The 24,779-nt window shown below is 46.2% G+C and overlaps 1 protein-coding gene across 2 annotated transcripts in view; it reads left to right on the top strand.

Moving 5' to 3' along the window:
- The first annotated feature begins 7,772 nt into the window (after window positions 1–7,772).
- RNF220 (ring finger protein 220) overlaps window positions 7,773–24,779 on the top strand; it is a 239,133-nt gene continuing 222,126 nt past the window's right edge. For both annotated transcript variants that reach the window (XM_066269389.1, XM_066269388.1), the window contains exon 1: window positions 7,773–8,412. In XM_066269389.1, coding sequence (XP_066125486.1) covers window positions 7,788–8,412 — 625 coding nt within the window. In that variant the 5' untranslated portion in view covers window positions 7,773–7,787. The remainder of the gene's footprint in view (window positions 8,413–24,779) is intronic.

The following is a 24,779-nucleotide window of genomic DNA, read 5'->3' as shown; positions in this document are numbered from 1 at the left end:
ATTTTTAGACAGACAATTTGTAATCCCATGTGGTTCTTTTCAGGGTAGATTAGCAGTATGTACTAACCGTACTCACACCCACCCCCCATTTTTTTTCCAGATGAAAAATCTGTAGTTACAGAAACTAAATCACAGACTAAAGGAATGATTTTTAAAACCAGGATTAGGTTTTGGTTGGGCTTTGCTTTCAGAGCTAGGACTACCTGCAATTCTAGACTTTTAAACCACATTCCCATGTGCAAATTACAAAACCCTTTCAACCTCAGTTTTCTCTTTTATATATAAAATTGTGATAATATTATCTCCAGAATTAATGTAAGAATTAAATGAGATTATGTAAGCGCATTTACTCCTGAAACCCAGCTCCTAGAAGGCATTCTGGGAATGTTAGTTCTCCATCCATTTCTCCTATTTATCTTCTGTATGTAGAGAACTCAATGATAATACAAAATGTTTTGAAAAGAAAGAACTATAAATATAAATACCAATAAAAAATTTAATGCTCAAACCTGGGAGCTAAACTAGGCCCTCTCCACCCCCTCTAAGAGTTACAGTTTTATTTATATTCATTTGTTATCTTCTTATTATGGGCGAAGACCCAGAGAAGCATTCCAGGAGCCAATCTGTAGGTAAGATTTTTCTGAAAAAAGACATTTTATGACGGAGCCAGGATTTAGGGATGATTTAGCTGCAGCGGGTGTCAGCTTTAAAGATTTACCCATTTGTGGATCAAGAAAGCAAGAACACCAAAACATTCGTTTAGATCTTTGGTGGGGGTTGAACAAAAGCAAGAGCTCTCTTCAGTTTCCAGTGTCTCACCACTCCAAGACTTTGGGACTGTTTGGTGAGGGCCAGCAGGTTTGTTCTTCAGAAGTGCCCAGGGTCTGGACTCCATTTCCCAGAGTCCCTTAGTGCCCTAATGTATTCAGTTCTCAGAGTGCCTGTATGTGTGTGAGTGTGAGAGAATGTGTGCGTGTGTGTGCGTGCGCCCCGTGAGTGTGTGTGTCTCCGAGTCCCTGGGAGAGTGGAGGCTCATTCACTGATTAGAGCCAGCGCTGAGAGGCAGCACTGCTCCTTCTCTCACACCAATCGAGTCTCTTAATCTGTACATGCAATCCCAGGCAGCTCGCGAACACAAACCCGGGGCCAGCCGCCTACTGCTGCTGCTGCCGCTGCCGCCGCCGCCGCCACCGCTGCCTCCGCCGGCCCTGCGCACCCGGGACTTTTCATGCACCACACTCACCGCCTTCTTCCCTCCGTGTCCTGAAAAGTGCGACCGTTCTCCCAAGGAATTTCCACGGCAAGTATGGAGAACAGAAAGGGGTGTGTGTGTGTGTGTGCGCGCACCAGAGGGGTGGGCGCGAGGGCCGCCAGGCTGCTTAGGAACCTGGCTAACTTTCCGGGTCCGTTTCCTAGGGATTCTGGCGGCTCCCCCGACAGGGGCAGGGGCTGGGACCTGGACTCGCGCGTCTTAGATCTTCGCCACCGAGCCTCCCGGCATCTGTGCCCTTCGCGCTCCGAGCGCTGCCGCACTCAAACTTTCCGCCCTGAGTTTTCCTTAATGTGTTTTATTTGGGGGGTGCGAGGGGGAGGGACCAGACGCGGGAATTGGACAAGTAGGGAGGGTGAGGGGACAGCAGGGGAAAGGAGCTGGACTTCTTTTCTCCGTCCTTTAATAAACCCCAATTCCACTTTGTTTGGGTCGGTCGCGAGAATGCCCTCTCGCCGGGCTCCCCGGTGTATCCCGCGGTGATTTCCGGCGGGGCCGGGACCGGGTGGTACTCAGTGGGGAGCCCGAGGCAGCGGGCGGAATGGGGAAGGGGCGACCCGAATGCGAAAATACCCCGACTGCCCCCACACAACGCAGCATCCGCCCTGTGGGGTACCGGAGGAGATGCTGGGAGCCTTTGGCCCCCGGGTGCTCGGCTTACTTTCCTGGCGGGGGCGGGTGTGAAGGGCGTGGAGGGAGGAGGGTGGGATGGAAGAGCCGCTGCGGGCTGGAAGGAGGCAGGTGCTGGCATAGAGGTGGACCCTTGTAATGCCATCGGTGAACTCCCGGCTCCGCTCGGCCCGACCCGCCTGGCCTGAGAGCAGCCCAGTCCGTGGTGGGGGGGGGTGTCTCCCGGGATGTTAGGCTCTGGGACTCCTACTCCCCGTGGTTCTATGGAGCGGGGTGGGAGGACCACCATATAGACAGCGGTGCGTTGCTTTTTTGGTAGTTTTATTTTTATCTTAGATTTACCTGTCTTAAACTGAGTAACAATTTCTTTTCCTCCGACTTGAGAACAAAACTTTTCAGCAAACACGCGGGTCGCTGCGGTCCTGCGGCCAGCCGCTCCGCGCTTGTCAGCCGGACCCATCGACCTTCTCCGCCCGGAGCCCGGCCCCGCCAGCGCGCTCCCAAGCCTCCGGCCACCCCCCTTCCTAACCCTGGGCTTTTCAGGGCTCGGCCTGGGCGTTTCGCCTTTGTGCTTTGTAAGGGAAAGCCTTTTCTTCTAGGGCACACAAACTTGGGCGGAGAGCTTCCGTGTGGCCCCCCGGGCGAGGCCGCCCACGGTGGTGAGGCTGGCTAGCCGAGGGGATGCCTGCGCCTTCCTCTGCTCCCAGAGCTCGAGGCCCGAGTGGACCCCGGCCGGAGAGGGCGCGCAGGAGCCCCGAAGTACTGGGGACTCGGACTGCTGGGCGGCAGAGGAAGAGCTCTCGCTTCCCGTTAAGAACGCGGCTTTCTCAGGCCCCAGCCGCGGCTCCCGGGGAGCTCCGGGGCCCGGGCCCGGAGCCGGACGCACGTCTCACCGGGCGGAGGCTTGGGGCGGGGGCACAAACGTGGGGCTTGGCCCTGCCTGGCCCTGCCGGGCCGGGGTCTTTGGCTTGTGCCCCCTCCCTCGCCCGGCGGTTGCTGAGAGGGGAGACGGGCGCTGTCTGCCCACGGTGCCCACCGGCCACGTCTCGCCTCTCGCCTCGGTTCCGGACTCGGTTTGAGAGGGGGAAAGGGGAAAGGAGGGAAAATAAAGAGGAAAAAAAGGATGAGCAGTGAGGAAGTGGCCGGTCAGACAGGAGGGAGCGAGCGGGCAGGGGTGTCCGGCCTCCTCCTGCGCCTGTCTCGGGGTTTCTTCTGAGAATGGAGAAGGAGCCGAGGCGGGGAGAGGCGGAAAGAGCGTCGAGGAAAAGCGGGGCGGCCGTCCTCCGTTCCCCTCCCTCCCAGCCCCCGGGAGCCCCGCAGAAAGTGGTGTTGGTTCGCTCGCTGCGCTCCGGGCGAGGTAGGGGGAGGCCTGTGGCAGGGCGGCGCCGCGCCTCCCGTGACCGACGGGGCCGCGGCCGGGCGCCGCGCGAGCGGGACTCACACCTGTTTGGCGAACCGCAGCCCGGTCGCCGCGGCGCACGAGGCGGAGCCCTCCCTCCCGCAGCCAGGCTCGCCGTGCGGGGACGGGGAGGGCCCGGTTACCCCGCGCGGGCCCGCGTTTGCAGAGGAGTCAGAACCCAGGAGCGCCGCGGCTGCCGGGCGAGGCGACAGTGCGCGGCGACCGGACCCGGGCGACCCCCGGGGCGGGGCTGGTCTGGGGCCCGAGGTGCTCGGACTGGGACGGGAGGCAGCTTCCAGGAGGCCCTGCCTCGCAGGCCCTGCCCAGCTGCGGGCCAGGGCCCCTCGCACTTGAGGATTCTTCGCCGGCCGGCGCCCTCGTTCCCCAAAGTTACAAGCAGATTGTTTCGGGAGATTGTTGGGACCTAAACTATTCTTTGTGCGAGGGAAGCCGAGAGTTGGAAGGAGAGGTCAGGCCGAGGAGTGTCAGCCTCGGCTCTGCGTTGGCCCAAAGTTGATGTAGGTTTCGCCTTCACCTCCTCTTTCTCCGTTTTTCCTAAAAAGAGTTGCTTGTTCCCTGCTAAGACTTATCGGCGGAATTCTACACGGCTCGTTGAGTTGTCAGGCCCGCAGCCCCGAACTCTGGACAGACCGACTGTCTCAGATTCATACCCATTAGCCAAGTCAGCGCTGAGCTGGGGTCCAGATCGGGGACTGACACCTGGCCACTTCTGTTTCGCAGGCGTTGGCCCCAGCCCTGGAACCGTGTTAGTCCTATGCTTCCTGAGCTCTTGCATATGGTGGTAAAATTTCTGTTAGAGCGGTGTTTTCAGATACCCCCTGGGCATTTGGTGTGCGGGAATTCTCTTCTAGGGAAGAAGTCTGTGAACTTAAAAAATAAAAATTCTTTCCTGAGTTCTTCACAACCCCACCCCCCCACCCCCGCTACCCTGGCCCCATTTCCCATTGTTCTTTGCTTTTTAAGTTGCCTATTAATTTTTTAAAAGTTTATTTATGCAAAGGAAAAATATCGTTTAATTTGTTCTATTATTTTCATTCCTGGCTTTTGGAAACGGTTCAGAGACCACAAAAATGTCACCTGTTGTAATAAGCAGAGGCGTGTTGTGTGTGTATTGTAATTGCCAGCAGAATCATAGTTTGGTGGGCGTTCAGAGCTCGGGCTCGGGGAGAGAGGCTTTGCCGCTTTCTTTGTGGCAGTCATTTGCAAGTGGGTTTGGCTCCCAGCAGCAGCAGCGTGGCTTCCTTCTACACCGATCCCGGCGCGGGTCAGGAAGCCCAGACCCTGGACAGGGATGGTCAGAGGCTGGGATGGGAAATTGCCCACTCTCTGAGACTTTGTCTCTGGCTTTCGGTTTTTGTATGCGAAAGTGGCTAGTTCGCGCCGGAGAGCGGGGAGCCCTGCGCATCATCCCAGACTCAGGCATTTTCACGTTCCAAACGCCAGCTTCTTCGTTTCATTTGTCTTGGTTCTGGCATGTTTAACCACGGAATTAGCGATCTCACTAATTATTCAGTTAGTTGGCGTATTCTAATGACTTTAAACCAGGGTCGGGTGTGTGACTTAACAAACAAACAAACTCCCACACACATACAGACGTGAACCAAGCCCATCACGTCAAGGATTTGAAATTTTTAAAACTCAATATTTGTTGGTCCCTCCATCCAACCTCACTGCCTGCCAGACAATTTATTTAGCTTCGTGGATTGATCCCTCCTCCTTGTTTAGTTAATTCAACAAAGACTTTTTGCAATCTGTTTGGAGTTTGTCTGATGCTGTGGAAAAGTAGCTGATGATTTATTTGGTTGCTTTTCGATTTCTGTCTTCAGCCCTTCTTTCTCCTCCTTTCAGCGGGGATGTCAGCTGTTATTACTTCCTATTGATCCCTTTGCAAAGTGAGAAGTGAACTAAAATTAATGTCAATTCCACTGCTCGGATCAATAGCTGGAGTTATTTTAATCTGGATTTGCACGAAGTGCTAAATTAAAAAAAATCAGCATAGAGGCAGAAAAGTAACAGTTACTTACTTTCCCTTTGCCCGGTTCTTTACAGTCACCCAAATGCTCCATCAAGCTGATTATCTTACAATCCATATTTTTTTAATTAAGAGGGTCAGTTAGTTTTCTTATTTTGGGTTCTGTGTTTAAACCCATGACATTTTGACATTGGGAGTGTATTAACTATAGATTTTCATAATGACTGTGGTCTGCTGAAGCCTCATCTATACAAGTTGTTAATGTGAGGAGTGGTTAAGAAAGAAAAAGGAAAAGAAAAATAGCACTCCCCTCCCCCCACACAGACCAACGCCCACACAGTAGAGTAAAAGAGATGTGGCCTGGAAAAATATTGTTGATTTATTTTCAGTATAATGAAGTTTCAAATGAATAACCAGGTTTGAGTGATTCACCGTGTTCTGTTGGAGTGTCCGGTGCTGTCGCCGGATTACTAATTTATGAAACTCATTTAACATAATGAGGTGATCCAGGAAGTAAAAATAGAAAGCGGATCCTCTGGGTGATTGGTTATTTTGGGGGAGAAACATTCCTCCCTTTACCCCCAGTGCATTATGTTTGCCCTCTCCTCCAGCTTGCCTCCTACAGTATTGCTTGTCGATGGACAAGTAGTTATTTCTGTTGTGGAAACTGGTTAGAACCCTTGGAACAGCCCTAGACCCACTTTCAGAGCATCCATGTTGTGTGGCCATTAATCTGACTTGAAAACAGCCAAGAACAGGATTCCCAGCCTTGTCAGGTTAACTGGCTGTCCTTGGCAGATCATTCCCTGCACTGCTATAACTTGACAGGAAAGTTATTTAAAATTTGGAAGAGAGAAAAATCCGTTAATGTGAGATACATACTCTGGTAATTTAGCAATGATGTCTATAAGGAAAGATGCCAAATGAGGAAGCAGTCTGATGGTGTGCACTCATCTTCCCAATTAATAACAGTCATTGACATGTCTACTACAGGATGGGAGAAGGAAATACTCTCTTTGCAACTGCATTAAGCCAGGAGGATTCATCTGCAGTTTAACTGAGGTTTCTCTATTGGAGGGAATACCAAAGATAGATACTCCATTATCTAGGCAGGTTCTTTTAAGGGAGGGGGTAAATTTTTTTTGAGACATGATTCTCAATTTCAAGGTTATAATTTGTAGCAGATGATGATTTTTGCTTAGGCTTTGAGTTTCATTTAAATTTCTGTTTAGTGTATATTTGAAGCTAGTAAGCCCTAGTATTCATCTTCTGTTATCTGGACTTTTGATATATAACCCTTCTCCCACTTCCCACTCAGAATAAAGTTTGAAATGGAATCAGTGGCTGTGAAAATGTACAACCTAAATTTAAAAGAGAAATTGAAAGAAGTTTCTCCGAACTCCAATTTGTTTGCCTTCATTGGACATCAACTCTGACTGGGACAACAAGCGGAGCAAAATAAGTCAGAAATTTTGTTAACATTTTGCTCTAAATGTTAATGGCAAATTCAAGGCAGTTTACAAATCTACTTAAGAGTGAGTACATTAGTAACTAAAATTACCGATCTGTTCTTTGCTGCCCCTGGAAGACAGACGCTGCTAGAGAACATATGCCAGAGGCACCCATTATGTTTTTAAATATTGTCAGAAGCACCAGGCATTTTATTGATGAAGGTTTTGTTCCTTCTCAGAAAAGAGAAAGCGTGTGTGATTAGAGAGGGGTTTGCAGCAACAAAAATGTTGCTGTTATTTGTTCACACAGCACTTCTTTCTGGAAACAGTCTTAGGTGACACATGTGTGTTTATGCGTGTGCCAATGTGTGTAATTTATCCACAAGTACAATTTGTACCACCTAACATGTACAGATGTTCATGGTCTAGATGTGCTTGATTTAGGAATTTTTCAGTGTCAGGGTGTTGTTAGGGAGATGAAGAGAGGACTCATACATAGGGAATCATTGAAGTAGATCCTGGTCTCTGAACATCAGGCCTGCCGTGAGTGGTATATGCAGGTAGGAAACCCGTAAAATATAGACCCCACCTAACCTACTGGGTGACTTGGCCTCCAAAGCTCATTTGCTCAGGGAATATTGTATGTGGAGGTTTTATGATTTTTTTTCCTTTGCTGGGCTCAGGCGCATTTCACCCGGAACGTGTAGGGACCAAAGTCAGCTACGCGTACATCACAGTAAGTTGTCTATTGATTTTCCTGAATGAAAATGGTTTGATGCTGCTGCCCACTGGCTCCTAAAGCCGTGGTGTCTCTTGCCCAAGCATCTGTAAGCTAGAAGGATGGTATTTTGATCACTTGGGGCTTCCTGTGTTTTTCTCCCCTTAACCTCCTCCCCCTTCTTTTTTCTCTCTTTGCTGTTTCTGCAGGTCTTAGAAGGGAATGATCCCCCAGTAACATTCCCTGCCCTGATCCAAGGTGTCGCTCAGCCTCCCTCCCAGGGAAGACTGCTTCTTGTGTGACGTGGGCCATAGAAAAAAATTCCAATGGACTTACACCGGGCAGCCTTCAAGATGGAGAACTCATCCTACCTCCCCAACCCGCTGGCATCCCCAGCACTGATGGTCCTGGCATCCACGGCCGAGGCCAGTCGTGATGCTTCCATCCCTTGTCAGCAGCCACGACCCTTTGGTGTACCTGTCTCAGTAGACAAGGACGTGCATATTCCATTCACCAATGGTTCCTACACCTTTGCCTCTATGTACCATCGGCAGGGTGGGGTGCCGGGCACTTTTGCCAATCGTGATTTTCCCCCTTCTTTACTACACCTCCACCCCCAGTTTGCTCCCCCAAATCTAGATTGCACTCCAATCAGTATGCTGAATCACAGTGGTGTGGGGGCTTTCCGTCCCTTTGCTTCCACTGAGGACAGGGAGAGTTATCAGTCAGCCTTTACGCCGGCCAAGAGATTGAAGAATTGTCATGACACAGAGTCTCCCCACTTGCGCTTCTCAGATGCAGATGGCAAGGAATATGACTTTGGGACACAGCTGCCATCTAGCTCCCCCAGTTCACTTAAGGTTGATGAAACTGGGAAGAAGATTTTTGCTGTCTCTGGCCTCATTTCGGATCGAGAAGCCTCATCTAGCCCAGAGGATCGGAATGACAGATGTAAGTACTTCGGTGTGAGCCTTCCCTACCCGCAGTAAGCCCTGCCTTACAGTAGTATTCAACAGGTCCATGGCCTTTTCCTGCTCCTAGTAATGGGAAGGACCAATTCCTTCCCATTCCATCGCTGTGGAGTACTACCATTTACTTGTCTCTGTCAGTAAGCACTGAGAGTTCTGCAGGAAATGTTTCTCTGAAGGCAGCCAGAGGCAAGTTGACCTCCACACTGCCTTTCTCTCCAGGGCATGATTGACTTATTCCCTGGCTACTCTGGAGTGAAGGGGGGTGTCATCTAGGTCCCGGAGTGAATGTCATTTCATTGGAAAGTGTAGGTTTCTAGGGAATTTTGGGGAGCCTGAAGAAACCCATCCATCCCTTCTCTCTTTGCTATCTTCATTATGTTTCTCTGATCTCAGTATTATATTTTAGCTTTTCCATTGTATCACATCCAGTGGACTCCACGTGATTTTATTGTCACAACTCTTAGCCCTTGTCCACATCGGGCTATTTTTCAGAGCAGGACAAAGGTGTCGTCAATCACCATAAAACATTTCGAACAGCTGTATTTTCCTTGCAATCGCAAGGCTAGAAAGCCGACTTCTCTTGGGATTTAACAGGTTTGCTGGATGCTTATCCTGGGGCTCACTTTTAGGACTAGACACAGTTGACCTGTGTGACTGCTCCATATTTGATGTTCACAACTATTATTAATTTCTGCTTATAGAACAGCTTTTTCATGTTCACCAAGTGCCTTGTTGAGCTCTGGCTACCCTCACTAATAGTTGGAACTAAACCTTGATTTGAAACTTGTAGACTAGGACTGCTGAACCCTGCAATCTTCTCATCTAATATAATCAGAAAATAATTGTTTCAAAGCTTTTGGGCTGTGGGAGACAGAGCAGTTTTCTTCAAGCCTGGTGAAAATTTATGACTTGAGGGTATTTTTCCACTCAATCCTTTGTTCTAAGATTTGCTTCATTTTGTTTTAAGAAAACTACATCTAAGAGGTTTGCTTTCCCCTCCTCTCTATTTTTTGTACTCCCGTCTTCTCTGTAACTACCAACATGAATACCATTTTTTTCTCTTCTCTTTATGATGCCGAGGAGAGTAATAGAGACATTGCAGCTCTCTCCCCTGTCGGCACTGCTTCCTCAGGCTGTCTCCTTGAATTAGGCACTGTGTTAACTTTCCTGCGCTAAAAGGCATCTGCCTAAACCCAGCGTACCTTTTCAATAAAAGTCATCATAAAATCAACTTGCCTTGTAAATCCATCGCTCTTTGGTTTTGAAATATGTTGTGAGTGTGTCTTTTATGTCAGCGTCTGTAAGCCCAAGACCTCCCCACTTAAGGGAGAAGGCTTCTGTGTGATAGCACAACTGCCCGTGTGCTCTTGCACTTTTGCTTTAACTTCTCTTCCACCTCTTCCCTTTCTGTACAGCTGAAGTGTGTGTGGTGATCTTGCTGTTTTGGCTATATCTGCTGAACATGGATTGGCTTTGTGTTGGTTTGTTTTATTTTAGTTTAGTTTAGTTTTCATTTGTCAATGTGCAAATCATCAAGGCTTACTGTACTCTGACCTCTGGCTAAAACTGCCCTGGTTTGGGGTGTGACAAATTTTGTCCCATTTTTCTCCAAATACAAGTTTAAAATGAAATCCTTGCAAAACTCATATGCCACAAAGTAACATCTGCAGATCAAGATTCCTTTCTTCTCTCCTAACAAATCTAGTTTGTCTCCATTTTTCTATCTTTTTAGCCTGAACCTGTACCAGACCCCCAGAGCAGAAGGAAGCTTGTTAGTCAAGTCAGAACTCATAGATGTGGATATCCATTCCTCTCTGAGTGTCAAAGCCATAACTCTTCTGTTTGCCTGGTTTGCATTGTGTGGTGGTGCCATCCCCCATGGAGATGGATCCCTCGCACAGGAATACGCCTGGGTGGAGAAAAATTAAATGAGTCTGTCTTCCAAAGTGAAATGGAATTCTGACCTTGAAATTAATGAGATTCTGATCAGAAGGGTGGGGAAACTTCTTTATTTCAAATTATACTGTTATATAAATTGGAACCCATTCCCCCTCTATTTGTTTAATATATTCTTCCTTTAGAGAGTAGTTTGTGGTCTCTTTTTTTTTTCTCTTACACAAATATTCAATCTATGGGTATGTGTGTATGAGAGTGTGGGATGTTTGTACACCCACATTATTATTTAGAGTTGCATTTGGGACTAATCTTTAGCAAAAAACAAAGGTGTGCAGAGTGAAGAGGAGACTGTTGTCTGGTGATATCCCTGGATCTGTGCTCCTTTCTTCTTTCCTTTCCTTGGGCAGTATAGCAGCCTTCACAGGGTTGCACTGTGTAGCATCTGTGCTTTTGATTTTGAGTGTTTGGAAGGCAGGAGAAACATTTTTCTGTTGGGAAGGGTTGAAGAGGCACTGTGACAAAGTCTGCCGCAGCTTTCTTGGCTCCTGTCATATGCCGATGTGTGTCAGAATATTTATGGTCTGTTTTATGTAAATACATATTTAAGGGCCGTTAGAAGGCCTGATTATTCCCACTAGATGCCTTTCAGGTCCTCCCTATAGAACCGTTTTGAAATAAGTAATATTTCAGATAATCGAGTGACAGTATACAAGTCTGCTTCCAAAGGGAGAGCTTGAGGGGCAGATGGGGCAGGGAGGGGGTTGGGTCAAGAAGAGAGAGGCGAGCAAGTGTACAAAAGAGCAAAGTAATAGGTTAAGTGGCTTTTGCCCAGACTGCAATATTATATAATACACACCATATATATTTAGTTTTTTATTCTTAAAATTTAGAGTTAATTTCTGATATGGTTGACTCATTTTTCCATTCTCTTCATATAAGTAAATTTTTTTCATAAAATGTAAAAAAATGTTTTAATTAAATACAACAGTAAAATTCCAAATAAGCATTTAGCTTTAGGGTTCTTTTTTTTTTTCCGTGTGTGTGGGGGGGTCATAATGGGTGTGTATGTGTCCCTTACATAGAGTAGAAGTTTTATGACTTTTAGGTCAATGAAAAATCAGTTTTACAATGGAAACACTGACAGTTTTTACTGTCGCAGCCACCCCCTGCTCACACACTGCATCCATATGCAGATATGTCCACATGTGAGAGAATTTGAGAGGGGCCTGCAGACATGGTGTAATGCACATGTGTTCTTTTTTTCAATCTGGGTTCAGATAGGCAGGATTTCTTTTGTGATTAAATATACATTTTTGTAGAAAGAAATGTAGGTATTGAGTTAAATATTGTCTCTCCTAGTAGATGATTCTTGCTTGCTTGCCTATTCATTTACCTGGCATCACAGGTGATTCCCAAGGTAGGTGTTGGGCTCTATGGGAAAAAGATGTCTATACTTTTCAGAACTGACTTATTTGCCCTGGAAAAAGGGAGAAGTATTTTGTGAGAAGCCATTCGTGGAGGATGCATAATTCCCCAGGAAGGGGACTGAGGTAACTCCTGTTTATTGTCACTCCCTGAACCAGTCTCCCAGGGCTCCTTGTCCAGGGAAATGATGTTAAAATTTATGGACCAATTACAAATAGTCCACGTGTGTCTTACATATGAAGTGTCTACAGATATGTTTCCCAGGGCTTTTAAAATAAACATTTCCTCATTAATGAAACTTTACAACAAAGAGAAGATAAGTATTGTCTGCTGCCTTGTGCTAGAATCTATACATTTATTACCCCTTTAGCATTCTGGCTCTTATAATGTGCATTTCCTTATTATTCTCTTTGGACCATCTCATGCGTGGATTTCTGCCTGGGTGACACAGTCTTTGGCCAGCCTGCCAATCTATCCACTCAGCCCAGATTGGAGTTGGCTAGTGTGCATGCTTACTCAAGGGTTGAGAGGCACCAGAACTGCCCATGTAGAGGGATGACTGGCCTTGCCTTCTGGCTCACCTCTGGGATGGGTACTGGGCACAAACCATAAGTGGCCCTCTTTCCTTGGCTCTTCCCTATGGTCAGGCAGATTCACAGGTAGGCAGGAAACCAGTAGTTCACAGCAGCTCCAGGATGTTCTACTTTTGTTTTCAGGTCCCAAAAACCGTGAGCAGAAGGTAATAATTTCTACTTTGAAATGTCTTATAAAGGCATTTATCATTTAACCTTGTCTTCTAAGAATCAAATAATTGAGGACACATAGGCCTAGGGCAACCCAGAATAAGGACGGTCAGCTACATCATGGGGGTGTATTTTAGGGAGGATATTTCCAAGAGCTCTGGGACTGAGGTGGGCAGGGACCCTAGTCTGGACTTTTAGAAGAATTGCTCTTGCTGGAAAGAGTGTGGGGCAATTCTCAGGTCACCAGGCTGAACTCCTGGGCTGGAGCTGATGACCACTGTGAAAGGGTGAGCAAATTACCAGACTGAGATAGGTCAGATGGTTTCCTCTCTACTGACTGGCCACACAGATCTAGTCTGATTGTTGCTCAGCTGCTCCACGGGTTCTCCCGGAGTCCCTTTAAGAACTGTGATATGTGTGGTTGTTTCTGGTTGTTCACTCCCGATACAGTCATGGAGACTCCTTTTCATGCTGCTGGGTTTAATTGTCTTGTTGGGATAAAGAAATGTTTGCACAGCTAAAGTGGAGCCGGGCTGGACGGGAGCAGTCCCTGATGGCTGCAGAGCCAGCTGGCCTGATTTGGCTCGGCGCGCTGCTCGCCCGCCCGCCGGCGGCTGGGCTCGCTCCCGCTCCAGCTCTCGCTCTCTATCCCGTCCTCGCTCCACGCCGCGCCGCTCTAGTCGGCGGCTGCCTCCTTGCACGGCCGGAATGCCTAATCACCATGGTGAGAAAACGGACACCGCAGCCGTCCTCCTTCCTCGCCTCGCGCCCTCCCTCCCATCAATTGTCATGCAGAAGTGATCCGGGCTGCCGTTTCCTCGCGGCGGCCAGCCAGCCCCTCGCCGCTCCCTGTAGAAGGGTGGCTGGTAATTGATCGTTTGGGGGAGGGGGCACGGAGAGGCGCGAGGCCTGCCCGGGGAAGGAAGGACCGTAGAGTGGGCCCCCGTTGGCTCACTTGAAAAGGACCCCCCAGCCTCCGCCACTGAAATGGCTTTCAAGTGGTTCCAGGAATGTTGGTGACTTCGCCGTCGCGCAGCCGGACTTGGAGGCTGCGGGAGCACTCGCGGCGCTGCCCCGGGCGGACCCCGCGCCGCCGCCGCCTGCGGTCCGGACCTGAGGGCGGGCCTTGTCCCCCACCCCCGCCCCGCCCTCCACGTCCCTCGCCCCCAGGTCGCGAGCCGAACTGAGCCCTTGGTCGGTTTCCTGTACGTCCTCTGAGCCGTAGAGACTGTGCGGGGATGGGAGGAGGGTGACCCCGGGAGGGGGCACACCCACGCGGATGTCGGGGTGATGCGGCGCCCGGCGGGAGGTGCAGGTGGGCGGGTGGTGGAGTAGGGAGGCAGGGGGGACAAGGCTTGGGGGTAGCCACCGCGCAGGGAGGGGACGTGGGGGTGCAGGAATGGGAGGAGGCAGTGGGGACGGCTCTGGGAGCGTTGATGAGTGAGGATGGACGTGTACTCGCGCATGTGGAGCAAGCTGTTCCCTTGACACCCGAGGACTCGGAGGTTTCTCCTGTGGATTCGAAATGTTTTCCCCGTCTTGCAATTCAAACCTGTAAAACGTTCAGGGGAACGTTACCAAGTCCAGGGCTTCATGAATCGGGAGGATGGCTGGTATTCGGGCGAGGCGAGTCTTGGTCGCCTCTGACCGTCTGAGGCTCGCAGCCAGCACAGCGGGGCTCGTTAAAGTCTGGGCAATTTCTGGAACTCTTCCCACGGGAAGTTTTCCGGGGCTGTCTTCCGGTCAGCGGCCCCAGGTTGATTATTTGGTGGCCCTTTTTTGTTTGAAAACAAAAAAACACACATTGTATCCAAACAACAAAAGTTGCCCTCCTCCCCACCCCTTTCCTCATTAGGCAGGGAAAAGGAAACTGAAAAATAGAATTATATTTTTATGTTGGTTTTTCTTATTTTTAACCCTTATTAACTACACTCATCTGGTCACTAAATATTAGCACACATTGAAATGTATTCTTTGTAAATACTTAGGATTTGGAGTGACAATACATTTAATAGTTATATTTTTATAATGTTTGTTTTTGTATTTTTTATATTTTAACTGTTGTTAACAACATCTGTCTGTTTATTAAATACCAGAGCACATGTTGGAATGTACTCTTTATAAATATCTGAGATTTAGAGTGATACTTTTTTTGTAAAATCCACGATTTTAACACCAAAATTACAATAGTTTTTAGATTTGAATATGCTCTTCGAACAGATTAACAGCATTTCTCAGTGCCATTTTACCCTCTTAAAAAGAGATGAACTACAGATTTAAGGATAATTTATTGCTATATGCCTTAAAAGCTAAAATGCCTTACAAAATTTCTTAAATACCATTTAAATTGTGATATTTGTGGTTGAATGGAGTGTGTTTTTATCCTTTATAACCTCAAAATGTAATGCTAGAGGCTGGAAATTTGTAAATATCTGTATCTTTGGGACAAGGAGGAAATTATTCTGCAAAAGAACTTTCACCTACTTTCTTATGCCTTTTCCAGGAAAAGATCCTGAATTAAGACTATGGGGTTAGCTTGGAGAAATGACAGGCTGTGGTACCAATCAGTAAACCTGGTAGGCTAAGTAAACAGAAATAACTTATTCCCTCCCAGCCTTGCTCAATAGATCAGACTTTTCTATTATCTTAATCACATTTTAGTTTTAGTGTTAAAAAAGTTTTTTTTGCATTCAAGCTAATCACATCGAAAGGTTCAGTAAGTGTTAGTTAAGTATTGAATAAATTGATGGTGGTGATTACAATCTGATTTTTACCTTTAATTTTCTATCAATTTGCCACTCTTCAGCATTGCACTGGATAGTATCTATAAGATTGCTATCTCAAAGGTATAGAGGTTTATGGAAAGAAAGGAAGAATTTATTTATGCCTTGAGGTTTGATAATGACAAAGGTGGGTGGGTAGGGAGTTTTTCAAGAGATAAGTAAAATTACCTTTCTCAAATATAGGCTTATTTTGTTGATTAGTTTGGGTACATTTTAGTATGATTTTTTAGAATCATAACTTAAAAAATAATCTCAAACTTGCTTTTCTTTCCTAACTCTCTAGAAACCTAAGATTGGAGTCTACTCCCTTCCCAAATGTTTTCCCACAGCATCGCATCTCTTATCGTGGGGTCCACAAATACGGATCTGCTTTTGGTGTGTATTTTAGGGGGGAAAAAGTTCCTACCTACATCCTGGTTGAAGCTGGAAACCGACAAGTGATGGGGGATTGGGTTGTTAGGTACATATAACCATCTGGCAGTTCAGACATTTAACCGTCCATTTTCTCTGTAGAATGTGTTCAGATTAAAGATGACCTAGAGGAAATGAGAGTTATGTTTTTGAGGGGAGACATGGTGCTGCATCCAGTATATTCTGTTTAGCAGACACAAGCTTTAAGAAAGTCTAGCGCTGCGCGTGTGAAGAAGGAACCTTTTGGTACAGTCTCATGAGAAATCAAGCCCAGTAAGCCTGAGTGTGACTCACCAGACGAGGGTTGTCTTTTTCCATTGAAATTCATTTGCAGGCTGAGACTTATGGCTTTGCATCCATCTTAGAGCAGCAGACAGTCAGAAAGATGTGGGGAGGGGGAAAGGGCCAACCCTGGAGAGACCTTTGCTTTATCTTCAGGTATATGATTCCCACTTAGGTACTAGCTAATCCTATATTGCTCTTATTTGACCTTGCTTTTGGTGGCTTGATTTAAAAGAAGCCAGAGTAGTCTAGCATAATAAATACCTGTTAAAAGAATAAACACTGTATTTGCACCTTTGAGCCACAACTTGAAGGTGTTTCAGATCAAAGGGGGTAGGCAATATAATATAGTAGTTATGGGTTCAGCCTCTGGAATAAAATCCTGACCCTTTAGTTTACTTATTCTGTGACCTTGGGCAAGTTACTTAACCTTTCTGGGCCTCAGTATTCTCACCTGTAAAGAGGGAATTATGCAGCCTTAAAGCTTGTTGTGAAAGACTAAATGAGATTAAATATACAGATAATGCTTAGAACAGTTCCTCACGCATACTAATACAAAATGACTATTGTTATTTCAAGGACAGTCTGGTGGCATGATCTTCATTGTTAGAACAACTGAGGTAGCCCAACACGGAGTCATTAACAAATAGCATGTATGTAGGATCCTTTCACTATCTTATGCCTTATGGCAAAGAGAGTGGAAGAAAGGCCCAGAGCCTTTTTCTTTGATAACCAGCTGCTTCACTTCCCTTCATTATGATCCATCCACCAGGATTAGCCCTGATGTCCCTCTGATCTCCTCCTCTCTTCATTTTATTTAGGAGCAAGGTAATATTAAAGAAACTGAATCTCTATGAGTCAGGTCGGGACTTTACTAAGGTTAGATATTTAGGCAGTGGCTCAAGTTAGAAAATCTGAATCTCATCATATTTTCTTAGTCTGGAATTTTGTTTTATCAAAATTTGTTTTATTGTTTGAAATAAATGGGCCATTAGAATTTGTGTGTGATAGAGACTTGGGATATATAGATTTGCTATAATGGCATTTGACTAGTATTAGAATTCAAAGTCCCAGAGTTTTAAGTATGTCCTTACATTTTAAGTTATACAGACACTTTTACCCTCTTGTCTATGTGAGAGAAATCTGTGAACCTTCCCCCATCTGTGAGTGTCACAGTCCCACAGCATGATGGATTGTCTCTGCTTGGGGGAGGCTTAGGATGGGGTTTGAAGGGGCCTTGTAGGTCAGGAGAGAAATACAGCAGCAGAACTGAGCTGAGGGGGGGCTGCTGGGGAGGGATTAGCAAGGGAAGGGGAGGGCAGGGTTGGGTGGGGATGGGCTTCTTCCATAGTGTCTGTGTGCATTCTTTTAGGAGTAAAAGAGGGCTGTCCATTACCCTGAATGCACAAATAAACTCAGTGTTTTTCTCTCTGTAGAGAGAAAGCCCCATGGGGCTTGGGAATCCTGGAGAACGACTCTGCATGTCAGTGGGAGAAGTGGGAAGTGGGCGGATGGAAGTGGGGAAGACTGACCCTCTGCCTGAGGACCTTGGATTTGAGTCTGTTATTTAAATATAGTTGTTCATATTTGAAAAGTCCTCTGTTCATGTGTGACATTGGAGACAAGTTGTCCGATACCTCAATCCCTGTCAGTTCCTCCATGGCTTTGTTTAAGAGAAGGGGTTCAGGTCACTGTTGGGGGTAAAGGGTCTCTAGATCGTAGAGCACCCATTCTCTTCTGTCCCTAGCCCTAGCCCTTGCCACATACAGACACAGGATGTATGGCAGTCAGGAAAGGAAATGCTGTGTTAATTTTTAGTTTTTAAAGAAGAGGGCAAAGCCTGGGATTTAGGCTCTAATGCCAAAATCATAGTTCTGAAGGAGTTCTAGAAAAGGATAGAGTTGGGTCTAAGAAGTAGGATCGAGAGGTAAGGCAGCAGCACATGCTAGGGTAAGTAATCAGCAGGACTGCAGTTAGGGCCTAGGCTTCGGCTTCCTTCCTGAGCAGTAAAATTAAAAAAAAAATCCTTAGAACAACAAAAGTCTGGACGCATGGGCTTCCTTCCTGACAGGCCAACCTGGTGGGGCTTCATTCAGACTGAGCAGCAGTCAAGGCTGATTTACGGGGTAAGGATCCCAGACAGACACGGGTGGGCTTAACCGTTTCCTAACCACAGAGATGTCTCACTGCAAAGGCTGTCTTCTTCTTCCAACCTCCCATCCTAGTGTAGATGACTTTTTATTGTCATTTGTTCTTTATTGAAAGAGAGTACCTGCTGCTGAAGGACCTAATACCCTCTTCAGGAAAAAGCTGAATCTATGAGAAGTTGAGTGACCTGTAAAAGATCTCACCATTAAGTCTGTGACAGAGCTGGCATAGTGGCTTATGGCTGGTATAACTCTCAGGGTCTTGGTGACACATTGGCATTGGAGCATTGTATTCATCTTTGATCAAAGGAAGTGCCTGCCTCCTGGGGTCTGTATTAAGGTGATCCTGTGAGCCTCAGTTTTACCTCTGTACAATACTGGTACTACAGAAGGAATAGGGCTGCTTCACCTTAGGTGTTTATTGGTGGTGTTGTGGTTAAAACTATGGCAGAGTACATGAGGCATGATTCAGTTTCCATCTCAGTAGAGAGTATGGTGCACTCATCATTTAAATTTTTTATTTATTGATTTCAGAGAGAGAAGATAGAAAGAAACGGGGTGGTGGAGTGGGAAGCATTAACTCATAGTAGTTGCTTCTCATATGTGCCTTGACTCGGCAAGCCTGGGGTTTCGAACCTGAGACCTCAGCATTCCAGGTTGATGCCCATCCACTGTGTCACCACAGGTCAGGCTCATTACTACATTTAAGCATTTATCCAGTATTTACTGAATACCTGCATTGCTCCAGGGATCATGCTAGATGCTGGGGATATGACGATAAACGAGACAAATTATAGTCTCCTGCCTTACTGGAGTATAATATTTAGTAAGCAACTGCAGGATGTTGGGAGAAGTACAGTAGGGTAAGTATAAATGACTTAGGGTTAGAAGCAGGAGTACCCAATCTTGTTTAGAAGTCAGGGATAGCTTTCTGGAGCAAGTGAGTTTTAAGCTGATACCCAAATATCAAGAGGGAATTACTTATTCGAAGGGGCTAGGTAGGGCCATTTGCTTTTCTGGATAAAGTATGGCATCTGAGAGTGGAAGAAAGAACTGCAGAGCTTCCAAGGATTGCTTATTATAAAGTAAGGATAGAATTTCTCTCTGCCAGGACCTGAGGCCTGACCTCACATCTCTATAGTAAGTCATCCTTTAGCCAGGCACTCTTGAGAATGTCCACTTGATGCTTATGTGGTTATGAGGCCCAGCATCATATAGGGTTCAAAGTAACTTTCTAAAGATAAGTTAATGTGAAATACTTTCTGACGACATAGGATATCTTATGAGCACCCAGAACCATGCTTGGTATGAAGTAAACACACAGGAAACGTTTGTTGAAATGAAGGCAGGCCACTACTCTGCCGATGTTTAGCAAGGTAGACCGAGGGCCCTGGTCTCTTTACTAAAGTTCCCACTCAGCTCTATACTTTGCCCTGCACAAAGACCTGAGAGAGCTCAGGACCTAGAGTCCTCCCTTAGCTGTTAAACTAAGCCACATTGCACCAGGATTCTTGGCAGGATTTCTTAGCAAGTTTCCAGTGGGAGGTGCATTGCTCAGGCTTGACTTGCATGGGGGAGGGTAGGCGTGTAGTGCCAAGACTACTGAAGAAGGAAAAAAAGAGAAGCAAACTGTTGTTCCAGGCTTGCACACGTAGGCAGACTAAAAACAGTTCCTTCCAGCCAGTGCCTCCGTACTCTGCCATTCCTCTTGTGGTTTTCCTTCCCCTGGCCTCTTTATCGTCATCATCTCTCTACATCCACAGCATTTCCTGAGCTCCTGTGTGTAGAGCGCTGTGCTCAGTGCTGCTTGCAGGGGCATGAAAGAAGTAGGAGATGAGACTTCCTCTTCTTGAGGACCTTATGGTTAAGGTGAGTAGTTAGGACATATATATAAAAAAGAAACGATAATATAAAAAAAATAATAGTAAGGGCTCTAGGATTTCAGGAGAAGGAGTAATCCCCCAAGGCTGGGGTTCTTAAAATGTGATCTAAGGACCGTCTGCTTCTGGATCACTTGTGGTAGTGCTAGAGGAGGGTCGGGTGGAGAAGGCTGTTTATAAAGCAGATTCCCAGGGCCCACACCAGACCTCCTAATCAGAATCACAGGGACTGTGGCCTGGAAATCTGAAGATTTACTAAGCCGGTGATTCTTATGCTCCTTAAAGTTTATGAATTATTGATCTCTGATGAAAGTCTCAGAGGCAGGCTTTCACAGAGGAGTATGGTCTTGGAGGAAGGGGAGTTAGGACTAGGCAAGTGGGGAGGAAAAGTTTGGGATTCCACTGAGGAGCCTGGGAATGGTCTGAATAAAGACACAGGGTCTGCTCATGACAATGCCTTTCTTCTCCAGTCTCCCTTTGGGGTTGGATCTGTCCAGCTGCCTCTAGTTCCCCCTTTTGCATTTGCTCCTCCTCAGATTCTTTCTGTTTTCCTCCCTGATTGCTGATCAGCTGATTGTATATGCTCAGACAGCCCCTTCCTTGGTGCAGCATTGTAATTATGAGGCAGCCCAGCGGAGGGGTTCATGGTGCTTAGCCAGATGTGAGGGAGGCCAGTTGCGCTTTGGTGCTCCTTGGGCTCCAGCCAGCTTGTCTTCTCACTAATGTTATACAGCCCAGAAGGGGCTGGAGAGAGTTTTTTACCAGCCTCCTCTCTCCTCTACCCCAGCCTTTAAGCTTTCTTCTTATGCTAAAATGCTCATTTGTAAAGAAATAAGTGTTGGAATGTTAGAGGAATCTCACAGTGGTAGAATTACTCACCAATACCTACAGATTGTCAATCTAATTTAAACTTTAAACCTTCTGGGGGCAGCTGCCAGGGGGTAGACGTGAACCTGGTCCTACGTGCATAACCACACACACAGCCTAGGTTCAGGTGGCTTCAGACACCAGTACACTAGTAGATGCTCTCATCAACCGTGGTAGTGGATTTGAGGGTGGTATCCTTTCCCTCACATACTTCCCCCCTTTTAAATACTCATCACATTATATTGCATTATTTGCTGAACCATCCCTCTTCCTTGGGCCCATGTCTGTCTCCTTGTGCAATTACTATATATAGTGTTTCTCCTCATGTAGCACCTAACTCGAAAATCCTTGAGAATAAGCGAACCCGGGACCACTGTTATCTCTGCTGCGCTATGCTATCTCTAACCACATTGACATAGTCTGAAGCACCACCCAGGGCTGGGCACCTCCTGGCACATTTCCAAGTGGGAAGTGATGATTAGAAATAGAGGCTTTGCCATTTACAACAACATGGATGGACTTTGAGAACCTTATACTAAGTGAAATAAGTAAATCAGAAAAAGCTAACAACTATGTGATTTCACACATAGGTGGGCTATAAAACAGACTCATGGACATAGACAAAAGTGATGAAGTGGTTATGGAGAGGGAAGGTAAAAAGGGACAAATATACAGTGATGGAAAATGATTTGACTGGGTGATGGGCACACAATGCAATCAGCAGTTCAAATGCTATAGAAATATATACCGGAAACCTATGTACTCTTACTAATCAATGTCACCCTACTAAATTTCATTTCTAAATTTAAAAAGAGAAAAACCAGAAGCTTTGAGAATAGCTCAGTGATAGGACAGGAGCACAGAGCCAGAAGCTCTAGCTTGTCATTTACTAGCTGTGTAACTTTGTGTAAGCTGCTTTATTTCTCTGAGTCCCAGCAACTCAGATTTAAAATGGGAGCTGGCTGCCTGGCCTGTGGTGCTGCAGTGGATGAAGCATCAACCTGGAATGCCGAGGTCGCTGGTCCAGCATGTGAGAATCAACTATGAGCTGATGCTTCCCGCTCCTCCCCTCCTCCCCACTTTCTCTCTCTCTTTCTCCTCTCTCTAAAATCAATAAATCTTTTTAAAAATAAATTTTAAATTCTTTTTTATATTTTATTTTATTGATTTTAGAGAAAGGAGAGATAGAGAAAGAGGGGGGAGAGGAGCAGGAAGCATCAATTTGTAGTAGTTGCTTCTCGTATGTGCCTTGATCAGGCAAGCCCGGGGTTTGGAACCAGCGACCTCAGCATGACAGGTTGATGCTTTATCCATTGTGCCACCACAGGTCAGGCTAAATAAAATCTTTAAAATAAATAAATAAATAAAGTGGGAGCTGGTGAATAAGCCTACTCTCCCTTACAGGGTTGTTGAATCAGAAAAAGGATAACACAGATGTGTTTTGTAATGTAAAAGTAACCGTATAAGTCCCCCCCCACACACACACTACACAAAGAACACACACACAGGGTATAAATATCGTCTTCCAAGAACTTCTGTCTAAAGAGCAGAATAGTTTTAGGAGACTAAAGTAGTTTATGAAATACCTGAGTGTTCAACCTAGAGGGAGCCCTCTTACATGCTGTTTCATCCTTGAAGTTGGGCTCAGAGCAGTCTGCATTCCCTGACACCGGCTGCAGCATTCTTTTCCTCAGTGGTCTGGGATGAAAGTTTTTTTGCAGACTTTTTGTGAATGTAGGTTGGCAGGCCACTTGCTATACAACTCTGTGGTATCTCAGCTGAAATGTTATTTTACCAGACTCCTACTGAAAGGAATTTACCCTCTGCCTTTCTTCTTAGCAAAGTTCAGAGTGCCTTTATTTTTTAGTTTCTAGGGCCAAAGACTGTATTCCTACTTAGCAGACGAAAATGTTTTGGCTCAGAGGTGTAATGCCTCAGCCTAAAGAGTGATAGGCAGATTCAAGATGAACAGGGCCTTCAGCCCCAGAGACCTTTTCTAGGCTGCAAGAATAGCCATGCTCTGCAGGCCAGTGTGACAAGATGAAGAGGGCTATGTCAGATTTGGAAGGATTTGGAAGGGCTTGCTCTTAGAGATCTTTAGAAGTCAGCGCTGGGCCAGGAGGATTGGAAAGAGCAAGCATTTGAAGAAAGCTTTACTTGTGCGGTAAACTTCACTGTGTGATTATTTAATAGACCATTAACAAGCAGATTCATTAACAAGATCTTAATTAACAAGTTCCAGGGTTATTCCTCCAACTTCCCAGGGGAACTGTTCTCCTCTTCTTTAGTCCCAGAGACTTCCTATCCTTAAACTAACCATACCAGACGCATTTTAATTCAGTCTTTTTATTGCAAGTGAAATGACTGCAGGCAAAGGCAGGAACATAGCACTACTCCTAGTAAGAATAGCTAACACCTTCTGAGTGCATTCTATGTATCAGGCACTAGTCTGAGTGCTTCACAGGTAATCATGTAATTAATCCTCATAAAATCCCTATGAGATAGGTATTGTTATCTCTATTTTACAGATGAGGAAACTGAGGCACTGAATGTTTAAGCAATGTGCCCATTGCTACAAAAGCAAGAAATAGCGGAGATATGTGATCCAAACCAGCCAGGCATCTGGCTGCAGAGTTATGGGAAGGAGGAAACCCCCAGGAAAGGGAGGCCTACGGGGCAGATTCTCAAGGTACTAAGAATAATACTAATATTTGTGCTCACTGTGTGCCAGACACTGTTCTCAGCACTTCACATATGTCTGTCAGGTTGTGACCATGTTTGAAGAAATTGTAAGAGCCTTTTGTAGTGTGGTAGCTTTTAGGCATGGTCTGTGTTGGCCCACTCACAGCCTTTGTCACCTACACTGTGAGTTCCTTGAGGTGGGGCTGCATCTTATTCATATCTGTTCCTAGGTCCTAATGTGTTGCCTAGAATTTACTAGTTGTGATCTGAAAAGAAACAACTTTGTCCAACACACCTAATGCTCCAGGTGGTACAGTGCCTGTCTTTGAGATAATCAGCATTTTACAGATATAGTAGTTCAAGAAGAGCTAACTTCGTGATGCATCTGGTCTTTCTGTGCCTCAGTTTCCTCAGGATCAAGTGGGACTAGCACTAGTTCCAATCTCTTAGGGTTATAAGGATTAAACGAGTTAACATAAAATATAAGTGAAGTCCTAAGAACAGTGCCTTGCACAAAGTGAGTCTTTAATAAATGTTAGCAGTAATCACTATTACTAGAGTATGGACACAGATTGGAAGTCACCTGAACCAAGATCTAACCCCTGCCTCTACCCTCGATTACATTACAGGGACAGTGGCTCTGGCAAGCCATGATCTCTGATGGGGTTTGTGCTGTATGGCAGTGGTCCCCAACCTTTTTTGGGCCACGGACCAGTTTAATGTCAGAAAATATTTTCACGGAGCCTTTAGGGTGGGACAGATAAATGTATCACATGACCGAGACAGGCATCAAGAGTGAGTCTTAGACAGATGTAACAGAGGGAATCTGGTCATTTTTAAAAAATAAAACATCGTTCAGACTTAAATATAAATAAAATGGAAATAATGTAAGTTATTTATTCTTTCTCTGTGTACCGGTACCAAATGGCCCACGGACCGGTACCGATCCGCGGCCCGGGGGTTGGGGACCACTGCTATGGGACAGGTCTTCCTATAACTCCCCTCTCCCAAAAAATTACCAGTTGATGTTAAGGAGCTGGTGCCTACAATGTCCTTTCTTCTTGGCTTCAGTTAAATGGAGCTGGAGCAAAAATGACTAGAGCTCACCTGACGATCCCCCTTTTTAACTTCCCTAAAAGAAATACGGTTGCAATAACCAGAATTCTACACTGATCTCTTATGTGGGGAAGGACAGTGAGCCATCAGGACTTCACTGTATTTTGAAATAAAG

Source organism: Saccopteryx bilineata, chromosome 3, assembly GCF_036850765.1.
Source record: "Saccopteryx bilineata isolate mSacBil1 chromosome 3, mSacBil1_pri_phased_curated, whole genome shotgun sequence".
NCBI lineage: Eukaryota > Metazoa > Chordata > Mammalia > Chiroptera > Emballonuridae > Saccopteryx > Saccopteryx bilineata.
Note: the sequence above shows the minus strand (reverse complement) of the source record. Positions and strands in the feature narration are given on the sequence as shown.